Source organism: Acanthochromis polyacanthus, chromosome 9, assembly GCF_021347895.1.
Source record: "Acanthochromis polyacanthus isolate Apoly-LR-REF ecotype Palm Island chromosome 9, KAUST_Apoly_ChrSc, whole genome shotgun sequence".
Taxonomy (NCBI): domain Eukaryota; kingdom Metazoa; phylum Chordata; class Actinopteri; family Pomacentridae; genus Acanthochromis; species Acanthochromis polyacanthus.
In genome coordinates, this window is record NC_067121.1 from 38,306,410 (window position 1) to 38,322,044 (window position 15,635).

The following is a 15,635-nucleotide window of genomic DNA, read 5'->3' on the forward strand; positions in this document are numbered from 1 at the left end:
TCTTTTGTACATAATCCTCGGTAAAAGATTAGGAATCAGAACATTTGGGCGACTTTGTGTTTGTGTTGGATGCTGTCAGGTGAACTTACTTGGGCAGGTATCGAGTCACGGTGATGATCTTGTCTTTGAGGCAGACTTTATGGAAGGTCCGGCCCATGCTGAGCCAGTAAACCGTCTCCTCTTCCTCCGCTCGACGCAGAGACACCAGGCCTGAAATAATGTAGAGTAACATAGCATCTGTTGAAGTTTCACACCAACATCTGTTGATGAGAGGGCAAATACTAAAGCTGCAGCTTCTCACAGAGTCGCATGCAGTTCTCACTCATCACAATCACACACTAGTAGTTGTTGTGCTAACTGAGAAAGTTTGTGTTTGATTACGATTGAAATATGACTAAACTTTTTAGACACCATCGCGCCTCTTTCCTTTTCTCTATGACCAAATCAGCTCAAGTTTTCCAGGTGAAAGCACCTTTGTGAGATCTTCTGGTTCTCCAATTTTGGTCCTTTAACCCTCCTGTTGTCTTCATTTACGGGCACCAAAAAAAATTTTTCCTTGTTTGAAAAAAAATCCAAAAATTCAGCAAAAAAATCCCCAAATGTATAAAAATTGCAAAACTTTCAGGAAGAAAATTCTAATAACTCTTTAAAAGTTTCCCTTCAAAGTTTTATTTTAAAAATCCCCCAAGTTTATGAAATTTTGCAAAACCTTCAGGAAGAAAATTGCAATAATTCCTTAAAAGTTTCTCTTAAACGTTTTATTTTTTAAATCCCCCAAATTTGGCAAGAAAATTCTTGGAAATAATTTCAAAAAAATGAGTAAAAACCTTCCAAAAATGTTAAAAATGTTTCTTAAGAACATTCACATAAAAATCAACCAAAATCCAGCGAAATTCTCTTGTTGTCATCATTTATGGGCACCAAAAAATATTGTGTACTTGTCTGAAAAAATCTCAAAACGCTGCAAAGAAATTCCCCAAATTTCTCAAAAAATTTGCAAAACCTTCACGAAGAAAATTCCAATAATTCCTTAAAAGTTTCCCTGGAAAAAATCTTCCAAATTTGGCAAGAAAATTCTTGAAAATATTTTCAAAAAATGAGTAAAAATCTTCCAAATAAATCCTAAAAATATCTAAAGTGATTACATACATATCAGTAAAACTTCTGATATTTTCTTTAAGAACATTCACATAAAAATCAACCAAAATCCAGCAATTTTTATTTCTTAAGAAACATTTTTAACATTTCTTTTTTTCCACCAAAAAATGTTCAAATATTTTCCAAAAATGCTAAAAAATGTGGACATCAGAAGTTTCACTGTGAAAATATTTTTTCCCCACATTTTCAAACTTTAAACCGGGTCAATTTGGACCTGGGGGACGACAAGATGGTTAAATATGTCTAGCCTCCAAAGTTAGCTCCCTGTGCGTCTGGTCATCATAAAATAAATGTCAGTTAAAGTGAACAAAGTCATTCATTCACCTCTGGAGTACAGAGGGCTGCTGCCCAGAGGTGTGGCCACAGCTGGCTGAGGCTTCCTGTTTGGCTGAACGATGATCTGGTATCCCTGCATCAGCCTCTGACAGATAAACTCCTCAAACACCTGAGAGGCGCTCATCACTGGAGCTTCATCTTCTCGCCTGAGAAAGAGACAGAAACAAAAACAGACAGAGCTCATTTTCACAGCAGTTTTTTATGTGGAGAACGATTTTTTTATTATATAAAAAAAAAGTTTTAAGGGAAACTTTTAAGGAATTATTGGAATTTCTTCCTGAAGGTTTTGCAAATTTTCAGAAATTTGACTAATTTTTTTGGCTGAATTTTTGGATTTTTTTCAGACAAGGAAACAATAAAACGACACTGAGAAAGACTGCAGACGAGGTTGAAACATGTCTGCAAAGCAAAAAACATCTTTTCCTTACACTATTCTAAAGTGACAAAAGGCTTTATAATCTACGGTTCTGCCCCAGAACGGGAGTTACGCCTCGTGTCTACGGGTGAAGCAGAGAACATTTTGAAGCACCCTCGTTAAGGTGGTAGTCTACCCTCATTTATTAAACAACTTATTTTGTTATAAATTCTAAACAATGTAACCAATCAACACAAACTTGGCACAAAGAAAGATAGATTCAGTAGAAGCATTTTACATTTAGCTAAAGTCTGCCACATTTTATAGTTTCCATGGAAACAACAGATTTGGTGAGATACAAAAAATCTTATGGAACAAATATCTTCAGAAGGAAAACAGCTATCAACACCAAATTTGGTGTGCTGACTCCTGATGTTATTATGCATGTTTTAAGTAGACAATTTTTCCTATTTTTGTATACTTGAATGATAACCATGGAAAGAGTCCTTTTTTCTATTTGAGCAGAAATATTAGATGAAGTAAAAATCTGTCTAATAAATAAATTAGGGCAGACTACCACCTTAAGAGAACATAAAGTTCACCTCTCCAGGTCGCTGTGCGGCAGCAGGTCGTAGCAGCCTTCGGTGTAATCGTTCTGCAGCGTCTGGCGGTCGGGGAAGTAGTCGGTGGTGAGGGGGAGGCAGGCCGGCGTGGTCAGAGACTTCCAGTCCACCCCCACCGTGCAGCAGAAGCTCGGCACTGTCGGGGGCGCAGACAGCAGCAGGGCTTCACACACACACACAGAGAAACAAAAAAAAAAAACCCACGGCAAAGAAAAAATACATGTACCCGGAGTGGAGAGGTACATGTGTGTTGGGGCAGGAAGGAGGAAGACGGAAACGACAGAGTGACGGTGATGGTGATGGTGCAGACAACAAACAGAGAAGAAAGTAGAAGAAGGGGGAAGAAAAAAAAAACAAGAGAAGTGTTACTATTACTGGCCTGGTCAGCCCTGCCGGTGATTCCGGAGGAGCTGCAGCTGTGGAGCAGTGATCAGACATGCAGATTGTGGCGCCGTGACGGTCAGCCTGTGATCGCAGGAAAGTGAAGCCGTGTCCCGAGCTCGGCAAAAAGGGAGTGAACTGTGAGGTGACCGATTAAAGCGGAGAAATCACACCATGCAAACACACAGATTAAAAACTACCGTGTGAAAGAACACGGGACCAGCTGCGCAGTCAATCGAGGGACGTGAACTGTTCACGCTGCCATGCAGATGTGGGATTTGTACAGACAAGGCTAGCTGAGTGCAGATTAAACAGAGCATTTTCCACCTGCCGATACCTCACCACGACAATTAAGAGGAAGAGACCCAGATGATATGAGACAGAGAAAGGGAGGAGAAAGAGGGAGGAGAGGGTAACCCCAAACCACATGACCTGGGAGCCTTTTTTGGACTTGCAACCCGTGGAGATGCCGAGTGGAGAAACCTGCCTGCCAAAGCTGAACGAGCCCTCACAGGTTAAAGACACCTCTAATGGTTTAAAGTCATCATCAGTCGGTGATTAAAAACATCATCCTGATCCTGAGGCATGGCTACAAGAGCAGTAGGACGCATGTGGACTCACTTGGATCGGTACCGCCGGGGGAATGTTCTTGAAATGAGGCGCCGCGGTTGGTGAGGGTTCCTGTACCGAGTTCACAATAAGAACAAAAAAGAAAAAAGAGAAGCACAGTTATAGGAACGTTACTTTGTGGATTAAACGCCAATTCCCAGCTTCTGTTAAAATGTTTAACCCTCGTGTCGACCTGCGGGTCAAATTGACCCGTTTTAAAGTTTGAAAACGAGGCAAAAAAATAATAACTCACAGTGAAACTTCTGATGTCCACATTTTCAACATTTGTGGGAAATTTTTGAACATTTTTTTGGTGGAAAAAATGAAACGTAAAACGGTTTCTTTAAGAACATTCACAAAAAAATCAACCAAAATCCAGCGAAAATCGCTGGATTTTGGTTGATTTTTTTGTGAATGTTCTTAAAGAAAATATCAGAAGTTTTACTGATATTTATGTAATCACCTTACATATTTTTAGGATTGTTTTTGGAAGATTTTTATTCATTTTTTGAAAATATTTACAAGATTTTCTTGATTTTTTTAAAATAAGGAATTATTGGAATTTTCTTCCCGAAGACTTTCAGAAATTTGGGTAATTTTTAAACATTTTTTCAGAGAAGGAAACAACATTTTTTGGTGCCTGTAAATGAGGACACCAGGAGGGTTAAGATGGTTACGAAGGTCTGGAGCTAATGATAGTAAGATAGACTTTTGTTTTTTATTGATCTCACAAAGGAGAAATTTACCGTTACAGAGCTCTTAGGAACAAACAGAGGGGTGCAAAAAGTCACGAAAGGTGCAAGTACAAGATAACTCTTATATACATTGTTATAAGATAGAAAACGTTTCTTATATACATTGTTATAAGATAAAAAACGTTTCTTATATACATTGTTATAAGATAGAAAACTTATATACATTGTTATAAAATAAGATAAGCTCAGATCATAAGTTTTGATAATTTTCTGACTCAATGGAAGTAGAATTCTATAAAAACTTTGCTCTTTTTTTGTTTTGTTTTATGAACAAATCATTACCGTTCAAAATAAAAGCTGTTTCTTGCCAAATTTGGGCGACTTTTCAAAAATAAAACTTTTAAGGGAAACTTTTAAGGAATTATTGGAATTGTCTTCCTGAAAGTTTTGCAAATTTTCAGAAATTTGAGAAAATTTTTTCCTGAATTTTTGGATTTTTTCAGACAAGGAAACAATATTTTTTTCTGTAAATGAGGACAACAGGAGGGTTAACATCTGAGCTGTAAAGTTGTGTTGAAATATAAAAACTCTAAAAACTGTCTAGGTATAAGCAGTAATATCACCACTGTGGCTGCTGCTGCTGGGGCTTCCTGTGAACTCCTCCGTCCCTCCAGCGGTGTAGAGGCCGTTCTCTCCTGCATGCCTGGAGGTCGTTCGCCTGCACAAGGAGACAAACAGCAAGCATTCACCTCGTCATCTCACGTTGCTCCAGGCTGACACTGTTTACAAAGGAGAGGGTTTTGCTCCCTGCGGTGGGCGTCTCTGACCTCCCGGTGGCCTCGTGGTACGCCAGCTCCAGCAGCTCAGCGGAGGTGTGGGCCGGATCTCGCTGCTGGCTGCCCTGAAGCTCAGCCATGTTCTGTCTGGTCTGGTGGTGGATCTGGATGGCCTCCCCAGAGGGACCTGAAGAACAGGAACACACTGCTGAGGAGATGGAAGCTAGAAATACAACTGCAATCTCTGGCTATGCAGCAGGAGGAACACCTGACCATGTGGATGACCTTAGAAAATAAAAAAATGTCTCTAATTTAGTCAAGTTAACCTCCTCCAGGTAATAAGATTGTAGTATTTTAGCTACAATGTTCATAATAGGAAGGCTAAGTTCTAGCTTTATTATTATATCAGTTAAGACAATCTCTGGAATTAATAACTCTGTAGGATCTTGGTCCTGATATGCATTTTAGTCCAGTAAAGTGACATTTTACATCATTTTTGTAGGTGTTAATTCCTCATATTAATCCAACATTTCTTTTCCTTCATACCCACGATGCACCCTGAGATTTCTGCGTGTTATGCTTGCAGCGACTTATCATAAATCAATATTCGGATACTACCGTAACGACCGAATATTCGGATATTTGGCTCCAGCCCTAGTAAATTCATTTTCTTTCCTCCCCACTGTTGCCATGAGCTGCTCAGGATTCTTGCATAAATTCTGAACGATCTTCACCTTACAATGCAAAGTGCCAAGAGATGACATACACCCCCTGTCAAAAGTTTTAGGACGCTTTCTTATTCATTTGAATGAGAAAGCGTCCTAAAACTTTTGACAGGGGGTGTATGTTCTGAATTAGTGCTCGTTAACTAGTCCCCATAAACTCCAGACTGCATGAATTAAAGAGCGTTTTCCTAAACGCTGCGTGTCTCACCGACGGGGAAGGTGTGCATCCAGCGGCGGCGGTTGGAGGTGAGCTTCATAGGCATCCTGGACGGGGTGAAGGGGTTTATGAGGGCTCTCTGAGGGGTGTAGCCTCCCGGACGGATGTGCAGCGTGGACTCAGCGCTGCCCACCGTGAACCTGCCGGGGGCGCTGGAGTCCCGCTGAGAGTCCATCATCTTCTCGAGCAACTCTGGACAACACAATGAGAGAACAAGATAAAAGGAACGAGAAGACGTCAAAGCCTCTGGGAGTCCTTCAAGCTCTGCAGCCGTTACCTCTGGTGCTGGTGTATCCCAATGAACTGCTGACTTCATACTGAGCGGGAGGCATGCGAGGAATCAGCAGCATGTTGGACACCGGACCCAGACTGTCATCGGAGGCCAGACTACGCTGCTCCTCGGGACCTCCGGACCGAACAGGAGGGGAGGCACCGACGCCTGCGCTGACGTCCACCGAGCCCCAACTCTTCCTCCCGCTCGTCTCTTTATCCCGACCCATCCTGAAAGGCAGGAGAAGATATCACTGCAGTGCGTTTAATCAAGTGTGGTAAAGTGTTTCTACTCTTTAACGCTCTCATTCAGGTCTACACTTCCTCCCGCTCACTACGCTCAGCCAACAAATGGCTCCTGATCCAACCACCACAACAGGGCCGGTCCACAGCTGGACTCTTCTCCTCTGGTGGAACAAAACTCTGTTCGATCTGCAAAATCCCTCTAGTCTCTAAGAAAAGACTAAACACCTTTGCATTTGCCAGAAAGCAAAAAAATCAAAATAAAAACACCTATCATGTCTGCACTGCCTGTAAACAAAAAAACAAGATTTGTTTTAAAATTAAAATGTTTTTTATGTTAAATGTTATTGAATGTGCCTTTCTGTATTTTTGTGCATGATAAGTTAAACCACAGGCTTTAAATGGTGCAGGTTTAACACAAAGGTTAGGTGCTTTATCTGGTCCAGATCTAGAATGAAGATGGGGTTGTAAACGCTCACAGGGTCTAAGGATCAGACTAATTCCTGGGTAGGTTTTCTGTGGGTCAGACGAGGAAGAATCTGTGGTGCCGATGAAATCACAATGTGAGGGAAAACCTCCTTAAACTGTGTTCATTTTTGACAGTTTGGTCAAGATTTGTGCAATAATTCTGTTACTGAAATAGGAAATGCTCCTGCTGTCCTCATTTACAAGCACCAAAAAAAATTTTTTCCTTGTCTGAAAAAAATCCAAAAATTCAGCAAAAAATTCCCTAAATTTCTGAAAATTTGCAAAACTTTCAGAAAGAAAATTTCAATAATTCTAGAAAGTTATATTTTTTAAAAAAATCCCCCAAATTTGGCAAGAAAATTCTTGCAAATATTTTTAAAAAATCAGTAAAAACCTTCCAAAAAATCCTAAAAATATCTAAAATTATTACATACATATCGGTAAAACTTCTAATATTTTCTTTAAGGACATTCACAAAAAAATCAACCAAAATCCAGCGAATTTCGCTGGATTTTGGTTGATTTTTTTATGAATGTTATTAAGAAACATTTTTAAAATTTCTTTTTTTCCACCAAAAAATGTTCAAAGATTTCCCAAAAATGTTGAAAATGTGGACATCAGAAGTTTCACTGTGAAAATATTCTTTTTTTTCAGATTTTCAAAACTTTAAAACGGGTCAGTTTTGACCCACAGGACGACACGAGGGTTAAAATGCATTTTTCATTGAATTTTTTTGCACAAAGTTACTTTTTTAATGTTGAATACAATCTTTTTCTTTTTTCCCCTTATGATTATTGTCAGTCCTGTTATCACATTTGAACTTGTTTTATCTTATCCAGGTTGTTTTCTCCTGACTAGCTCCTTGCTCGTGTTGCATCTATTCTCTGGATAAAAGCGTCTGCTATATGAAATTGTGGACTTCTACATCTGTGAGCAGTCAGATACCTGAAGTTGGTGCTCCTCTGTATTCGTGATGGACCTGGAAGTCGGAACACCTGAGCGTCGTAGGCGTCGTAGTCCACCTGTATCAGCAGACTGTTGTCCGAGTCCTTTGGTGCGCAGAGAGCTGGAAGATCTCATGAAGTCAGCATTTGATTTGCACTTAAAATAACTAAAAGTAGAGTGGAGAGATTATTAAAACTTACTGTGCTCTTTGCTGCTCTTGAATTTTTCAGCGTGAAGCTAAAAAATAATTGTCATTTGAGTGAGAAGTTGAAACAAACAAGAAAGTAAATTTTCAGGAGAAGCAGCAGGACGTGTGGACGTACCTTACGACCGGCCAGTTTGATTCGAGGTGTGAAGGAGCTGCAAGAGTTCTGACTTTTGGAGGTGTAGAAGCTGTTGGCATAGAAGAAGATGAAATCAGTCAATTCCACCTTTGCATATAGAGTTGTAAAAAGAATTATTCAAATTTTCCACAAAGGCTTTCTGATGATCTGGATTTTTCTAAGAAATGTCGGATATTATCGGTCCGATATCGGCATAAAAAAGTAATATCGGTCAATATCGTTATCGGGTTTTCTTACCTATCATGAAAACCGATAAAATAACGCCTGAATTTCGTCGTCACTTTTCAAAATTGTACAGTATAGTTGCCACATTGCAGTAGAGGGAGGGAGAGTGTGAACTGTTGTTTGAGACAATTTTTTTTTTTTAAATGGCATTTTTTCCATAACTTAAACTGAAATAGTTTTCTTATTTTGCTCAGACAATGTTTCCATCTGAAAGCCTTGTTGCATCTGAGAATGCATCCAATGGGGCATCACAATAAAATGAGGCATGATGTGTTAATTCCACCACAGCAAATATGTGATGTTACCTAAAATTAGCTAAACAGCCCACAGATATCGATATCAGGTGATATCAGAATCAGAAATTGAGAGAAATTGACGATATCGGCATTTCGGCTATCGGCAATGAAGCCAATATCAGACATTCCTAGATTACATTTGGACCTTATAACATTAAAAGTATGCTAGGCTAAGAACACTAAATCGGTTTCAGCTGTGATGCAGACACGGATTCTGCCTGTGCATGTGTGTGAAAGCTGAGTGAAGAAAAGATATCACAACAGCAAAAAGGAAAACGCTTCAAAAAACTTTCTAAAACTCCAAAACGCTAACATTTCTAAGAGATGGCATTCAGTGTTTTTAACTTTTGGTACAGCAGCAATCTTTGGATGGAAACAAAGAAAGAAAGAAACGAAGGAAGGAAGGAAGGAAAGAAGGAAGGAAGGAAAGAAAGAAAGAAACGAAGGAAGGAAGGAAGGAAGGAAGGAAGGAAAGAAGGAAAGAAAGAAACAAAGGAAGGAAGGAAGAAAGGAAGGAAGGAAAGAAAGAAACAAAGGAAGGAAGGAAGGAAAGAAAGAAAGGAAGGAAGGAAGGAAGGAAGGAAAGAAAGAAAGGAAGGAAGGAAGGAAGGAAGGAAGGAAAGAAAGAAAGGAAGGAAGGAAGGAAGGAAGGAAAGAAACGAAGGAAGAAAGAAACGAAGGAAGGAAGGAAGGAAAGAAACGAAGGAAGGAAGGAAGGAAAGAAAGAAACGAAGGAAGGAAGGAAGGAAGGAAAGAAAGAAATGAAGGAAGGAAAGAAAGAAACGAAGGAAGGAAGGAAGGAAAGAAACGAAGGAAGGAAGGAAGGAAGGAAGGAAGGAAGGAAGGAAGGAAGGAAGGAAGGAAGGAAGGAAGGAAGGAAGGAAGGAAGAACACCATTACTCCAAAAGCTAATCTGACGTTTGAAAACAGCAGTTGAGAAAAACTCTCGTGCCTGTGGTTGATCCAGTGAGGCAGGTTGTAGTCGTCTCCCACGCGCGAGTCTCCAGGCGTCGTCCTGTTGTGCAGCTAAAGGAGGAAAACAAAGATCATTGGTGAGAAACAAACATGTGACCTGATGCCTACAGACAGCAGATGGATGTTTTACCTTGAATAACGGCACCGCATGTAACGGCTGCTCCCCCATACACACCAAATCTACACCGATGCCTAAAGAGGGACAAACGTGAGTCAAAAACATCAACTTCCTGCAATGAACTTGTAACTTCCTGTTAATTAGAAGCTTGTGTTTGCATCGTCACACTCACCGTTGTCAATCATTCTCTGTTTGGTGAGAATCATGAGCAGACGGTCGACTTCGAACACTCCGACGCCGGGTGTGATGACCACCGACATCTGGCCGGTGCGGTCGAAGTTACGGTTGATGTAGTGCTTGTCGAACACTGAAAGAGACACACTGACTGTTAGTTTTCACTCTTTAAAAGTTAGAAAACAGTGAAAGATTGTTGGTCTTACGAGCCTTTGATGCTAAAGAAGAGATTCACAATTTGACAAGCGAAAATCTGTACATAAGGTACACATACATAACACATGCCTGTGCTCAGCGCAAGGTCTTTTTTATTAAAGATTTCATCCGTCAGAAATCATATAAGGGTCATTCCATATCATTTCAACCAGTGGTCCCCCCCTGACCCTCTCAGATTTTGCTAAGTTTTTACATACATTTAGTACATTATACATGATGGGAAAATCCAAAATTTGAATGCTTTATTGTCATTAGTTTCAAAGTTACGGCCATTCGAAGTAGTTAGGGGGCACCCTATTATTGCGGTCAAAATTAAGACTTGAAATTTTTGACCATTTTCAGACTTCTATAAACTTCTGAACAACAAAAGATAGAGATCTGACATTTTCAGAATCATTTCACAGTGACCTATAGTCCTCAGAAATGTGAAAATATTTACTTTATATTTACAATTGCACGTTACAGAGAATGACAAAGTTGCGATTTTATCCATCACGAACTTCTAAACTGCTACGTTTGGCCACCCATTACACAAAAACTAATCATCATATCCATTAGAGATTTTATGTGGTATAATTTGGCTATCTAAGGGTTGGATCTGTGTAAAATGAAAGTGCTATGGTATGTAATGCATGAAATATGAACAGCTAAAAATCAAAAATATCTGTCCAACCTTCGGATTCAAAGTCAATATCAGCATGTGGGATAGGTGGTATCAAAAAATAAAAGCCATCATGTGAAATTACAGGAATTTCCCTAAATTTTGACACCAAGCACAACTTGCTTCTATAAACCCTTCTATGTTTAATGTTGAACTGTTCCCGTCATATATAATGTACTAAATGTATGTAAAAATTTAGCAAAATCTGAGAGGGTCAGGTGGGAAGTTTTCTTAAAATTGGTTGATGTCATACAGAATGAGCCATAACCATTGAGCAATACTGCGCTTTCTGAGTGCTTTTCTTGCTCTATATTTCAAAACTAAGATTATAATTTTTCCAAGTACCAGCTGTTGATCTTTTTGTCAGCTATAATCGATACCAGGGAATAATAACGGGAATACCCCACTGCTTACCATTGAAGGACAGGTTAATGGCCTCCAGATAGTTTCCCTGAGCAGCAGTGGAGTTAAAACCCACAGGAAAACCATCTGACACGAAAAGAAGAGAACACAAGGTTTTAGTTCATAAAGCAGCCCGATCCAGACGTCCGTTAGCCCGTGAAAAGCGAAAGCTCTTCACTACCTGCTTCCTTCAGCCGCACCAGAACAGGATACTGGATGAACAGCTTCTTTATCGTGACCAGGAGTGACGTCCACTCGTCCCGCCTCTCGTTCTGAGCCACGACTCTGATCACAAACAATCAAAAGCTGACATCATCCAGTCTGTCGTTCCCCTGAGCTCCTAGCATGTTAGCATGTTTACCTGTAGAAGTCTTCATAGAAGCGTCCTTCGTGATCCTGTCTGATGCATCCTCTCAAAATCTCTGGAAATTCCTCTGAGGAGAACGATAATGCACAATTTGTGTTCTTTCTAGCATTGCAGCAGTATTAATGTGTCATTGTGACGATAAAGAAAACAGACTCACCGAGAGTTTTTGCGCTGTAGAACGTACGTGAGAAAAGCACGACTGTCACCTCATGACTGCAGTTCTTCTCCTGTTTTAACATGAAACGTTACTTATGTTTAAGTCTGAAAAAAGTGACGTTATAACTAGGGCTGGACCCGAATATCCGAATATTCGTTCGCTACGGCGGTATCCGGATATTAATTTTGGTATCCGAATATTTCGCCCACCCCCCCGTCGGACGTTACCGGGCGGAAAGAATATGCGGCGTTACTGTCTTCCCTCTGCCTTTGGCCCACATCGGCTCATATCGGCTCATCCCGTTGTATCTATGTGATCCCCCTCCTCCCCCAGACGAAATATTGGGAGCTCATCTCTTCCCTTCGGCTTCGGCCCACTTCGGCTCATCCCGTCGTGTTCGGCTCATCTCGGCTCCTCCATTCGTGTTTCTTACCACCACCCGAATGGCCAGGTTGCTGCTGACTCTGACGTCACGCTTCACTTCGTTGCATAAACACAAGACAAGATGCTGAAGACCTCCGCTGTTTGGGAATTCTTCAGTTTAACTGAAGACAAAACGAAGACAAAATTTGGACCCGGGAAACCAGACGAACGGATCCGAATATTCGGGCCGTCTCCACCACAAGCCGCCACAAGCGAATATTCGGACGCCAGAAACCAGTATTCGGGACAGCCCTGGTTATAACTTACAAAGCAGGCAAATCAGGGAAAAGACACAAACCTTCCACTTGGCAAAGAGGTCAGACAGGAAACCGTTCACAGCCTTCTCAAAGTAGAGATCACCTGAAAGCAAACATAAAAACAAATGAACAAATTTAACTCTACGGGAAACACAATTATGCCAAAAACAAGCTTCTATAAGCGGCTAACCGTAGATGTCAAAGTCCCACATCTCACAGCTCATCTGGATAAAGATGTAAACCATGGCAGACGTGGATCTGAACACCACCTGAGTAACAGGATCAGACAACGTTTTAAAGAAACAAATGACTCCAACGAAACCAAATACAACAATGACGACATGATGAGAAACTTGTTAATTAATTTCTTTAAGAATAAATTCAACCTTTGATTACTTAAAGGTTTAATAAATTAATCACAACACATTTGCTATTTGTTTATTAAAAAAAAGAAATATTGACAGATCAGAGGTGAGAATTTACATCTTTTCTCTGTTTACATCAATTTGACTCAATAATTTTGAGTTTGCTGTTCGGGGAAAACCAGTAAGACGTCTCCATGAGCTACGACAAGTTGTGATGGCAAAGTCCTTTCAATTAATAGCTGAAAACATGAAAACTAATGATAAAGCAATAACATAATGATAATATTGGAATTATGTAGATACCGTTCTACTAGTAGAAACCAAACTTTTAACCCTCGTGTCGTCCTGTGGGTCAAAACTGACCCAATTTAAAGTTTGAAAATGTGGAGAAAATATATTTTCACAGAGAAACTTCTGATGTCCACATTTTCAGGAAATTTTTTAGCATTTTTTGGCAGAAAAAAAGAAATGTTATAAATGTTTCTTAAGAACATTCACACACAAAAATCAACCAAAATCCAGCGAATTTCGCTGGATTTTGGTTGATTTTTTGTGTAAATGTTCTTAAAGAAAATATCAGAAGTTTTACTGATATATATGAAATCCCTTTAGATATTTTTAGGATTTTTTAAAAAGATTTTTAGTAAGAAATTATTGGAATTTTCTTCCTGAAGACTTTCAGAAATTTGGGTAATTTTTTAAAAAAGATTTTCAGAGAAGGAAACAATATTTTTTGGTGCCTCCAAATGAGGACAACAGGAGGGTTAAGATGTTTATGAAGGTCTGGAGCTAATGATAAGCTAAGATCATAAGTTTTGATAATTTTCTGACTCAATGGAAGTAGAATTCTATAAAAACTTTGCTCTTTTTTTGTTTTGTTTTATGAACAAATCATTACCCTTCAAAATAAAAGCTGTTTCTTGGCAAACTACTCACTCTGGTGTCTTCACTGATGTACCCACAGGTCACTTTCTCTCCCTTCACCCAGAGCTCACTGGCCTGAGCTCTGGAGAGGAAAAAAATCATCATAAACATGCAAAAATTATGTCACATGGTCGTAAACAAAGACGTATCAAGTTCAGCACAACAAACGTCTGTTTTCCTCCCTTTTCTTAACCTTTTCTTCCCTGTCAGAACCTTTCTGTAAATGAAATGTACCTGATTCCTGCAAACTCCACCTTCTGGGTCACATAAGCGCATGTGCTCACCTGAAATGCAGAAAACGAGAGTTAAATTCTCAGTCGCATGCAGTAAAACACTCGAGCAAAACATTCACCCACCAGACTCTTCTTCAGCCTCCACATGTCTCCTCTGCCGATGTACTGGTCCTTGAACGTCAGCTCCACCAGGTCCAGCGTCACGTCCTGTGAAGGAAATTAAAAACCTCTCAGAGATTCTGTTTCTTCGTGGAGGAGCCGCAGAGTTCTCAGAGGGAACGTACCTTCGGGTCGACGATGTTAACGATGACATCCTGGTAGGCACGAAGCTTGAAGGCCTGAGCTACAGTCTGGTCCACGCTGATCGAATCTGGGGAAGAACGTGATGAAAAAGTATCAGGAAACCTTTGCATGAACATTTACAGTTCATGCATATTTGTCAATGTATACTCAATATTATAGAAGGTGATATTTATTATTTAATCCTAATTAAATGCAGTAAAACCACTAAACATTTTCTAAAACATTACCACTAAGTTAGCCTTCACCTCTACCGCAGACTGAAGAACATTACTGGCATCACAAAGACTCATTATTCTGAGATCTGTGACATTTCATTATGATTTTAATGCCAATCATTTTCTCAGTTCAATAAGAAAATTTAGTCAATATTCCACATTTCTGAAGCCCAGGGTTTATATCACAAAAGAAGAAGAAAGAAAAGAGAAGAAAACCAGGAATAAGGTCGTGTTAATCAAAAGCTTCAAATCTGCTAATCAGTAAATTGAGTAATTGTTCCAGGTTTGTACTCTTTCTGCAGTATTTCATCCTTTCTGTTGACTGTCGCAGCAACAAGCAGCTCTTTGCTGTGATGTGCAAATAAATCATGTTTAATCCAACCCAGCCAAACGAGATTCCTGAATAATTCATTTACCTTTCTGCAGATCCTCCTTTAAGCTCTTCACCTGCAGCAGGAGCGGACTGGGAATTTCAAAGGAGAAAACGTTAGATTATGGCTCATTAGAGGAATAATATGTGAACGGAAACACATCAGTTAAAGTGGACAGAAAGCATCTAGCGCAGTGACGTCATGTGAAGCTCACCTGTATTCATCTGTGGGATGTGCGATCTCAATTATGTCCCTCAGACCGACTTGAGGGAAAACTTTTGGGTTGACAACCAACTCATCATCTGTTTAAAGGAAGAGTCCATTTTAAAAGCAACTCAACAAACATAAAGCCTGTCACAAGAGAAACAGGAATTACGTCTGCTTACCGCTTCCTCCAAAACCTTTCTTGTGCAGCACGAGTTTGTATGACTTATTGATCTTCATGATGAACCAGCTGAAGAACAAAATAATCAGTTTATCAACCTTTTCTGAAAGTTGCAAACGAGCCTTATGTGGGTCGCCATGCCTAAAGTGATATTCAAAGACATTCTATGCCTTTCAATATTTGCATTATTTCCATATTATATTGAAAATACAGGTCGGAAACTAAACTGAAACGACCTATGAACACCACAACTTTCTGACTTCTGGATTTATGGGTTATTTTTCGACTTAACAAAAGGTGAAAGCAGACGCAGAAAGAAGAGCGGCTAACTAAAGGTAAGCATGAACACAGCTGAAGCAGAAAGCCTTCATCGCCAAGTGAGTTTGCACACACAAGGAGTTTTACGTGGTAAATGTAGCTACG

At 39.8% G+C, this 15,635-nt stretch overlaps 1 protein-coding gene across 1 annotated transcript in view; it reads right to left on the reverse strand.

The window, feature by feature from the left end:
- depdc5 (DEP domain containing 5, GATOR1 subcomplex subunit) overlaps positions 1-15,635 on the reverse strand; it is a 35,901-nt gene that overhangs the window by 18,850 nt on the left and 1,416 nt on the right. The window contains 27 exon segments of the mRNA XM_051952915.1: positions 90-210; positions 1,483-1,640; positions 2,452-2,635; positions 3,475-3,534; positions 4,781-4,875; positions 4,985-5,120; positions 5,867-6,067; positions 6,153-6,376; positions 7,802-7,922; positions 8,002-8,038; positions 8,125-8,194; positions 9,619-9,692; positions 9,772-9,833; positions 9,932-10,066; positions 11,225-11,299; positions 11,394-11,497; positions 11,574-11,646; positions 11,737-11,806; positions 12,458-12,519; positions 12,607-12,685; positions 13,718-13,787; positions 13,940-13,989; positions 14,062-14,145; positions 14,223-14,308; positions 14,873-14,919; positions 15,042-15,129; positions 15,214-15,281. Of these exon segments, the coding sequence (XP_051808875.1) occupies positions 90-210; positions 1,483-1,640; positions 2,452-2,635; positions 3,475-3,534; positions 4,781-4,875; positions 4,985-5,120; positions 5,867-6,067; positions 6,153-6,376; positions 7,802-7,922; positions 8,002-8,038; positions 8,125-8,194; positions 9,619-9,692; positions 9,772-9,833; positions 9,932-10,066; positions 11,225-11,299; positions 11,394-11,497; positions 11,574-11,646; positions 11,737-11,806; positions 12,458-12,519; positions 12,607-12,685; positions 13,718-13,787; positions 13,940-13,989; positions 14,062-14,145; positions 14,223-14,308; positions 14,873-14,919; positions 15,042-15,129; positions 15,214-15,271 (2,624 nt within the window). The 5' untranslated portion in view covers positions 15,272-15,281.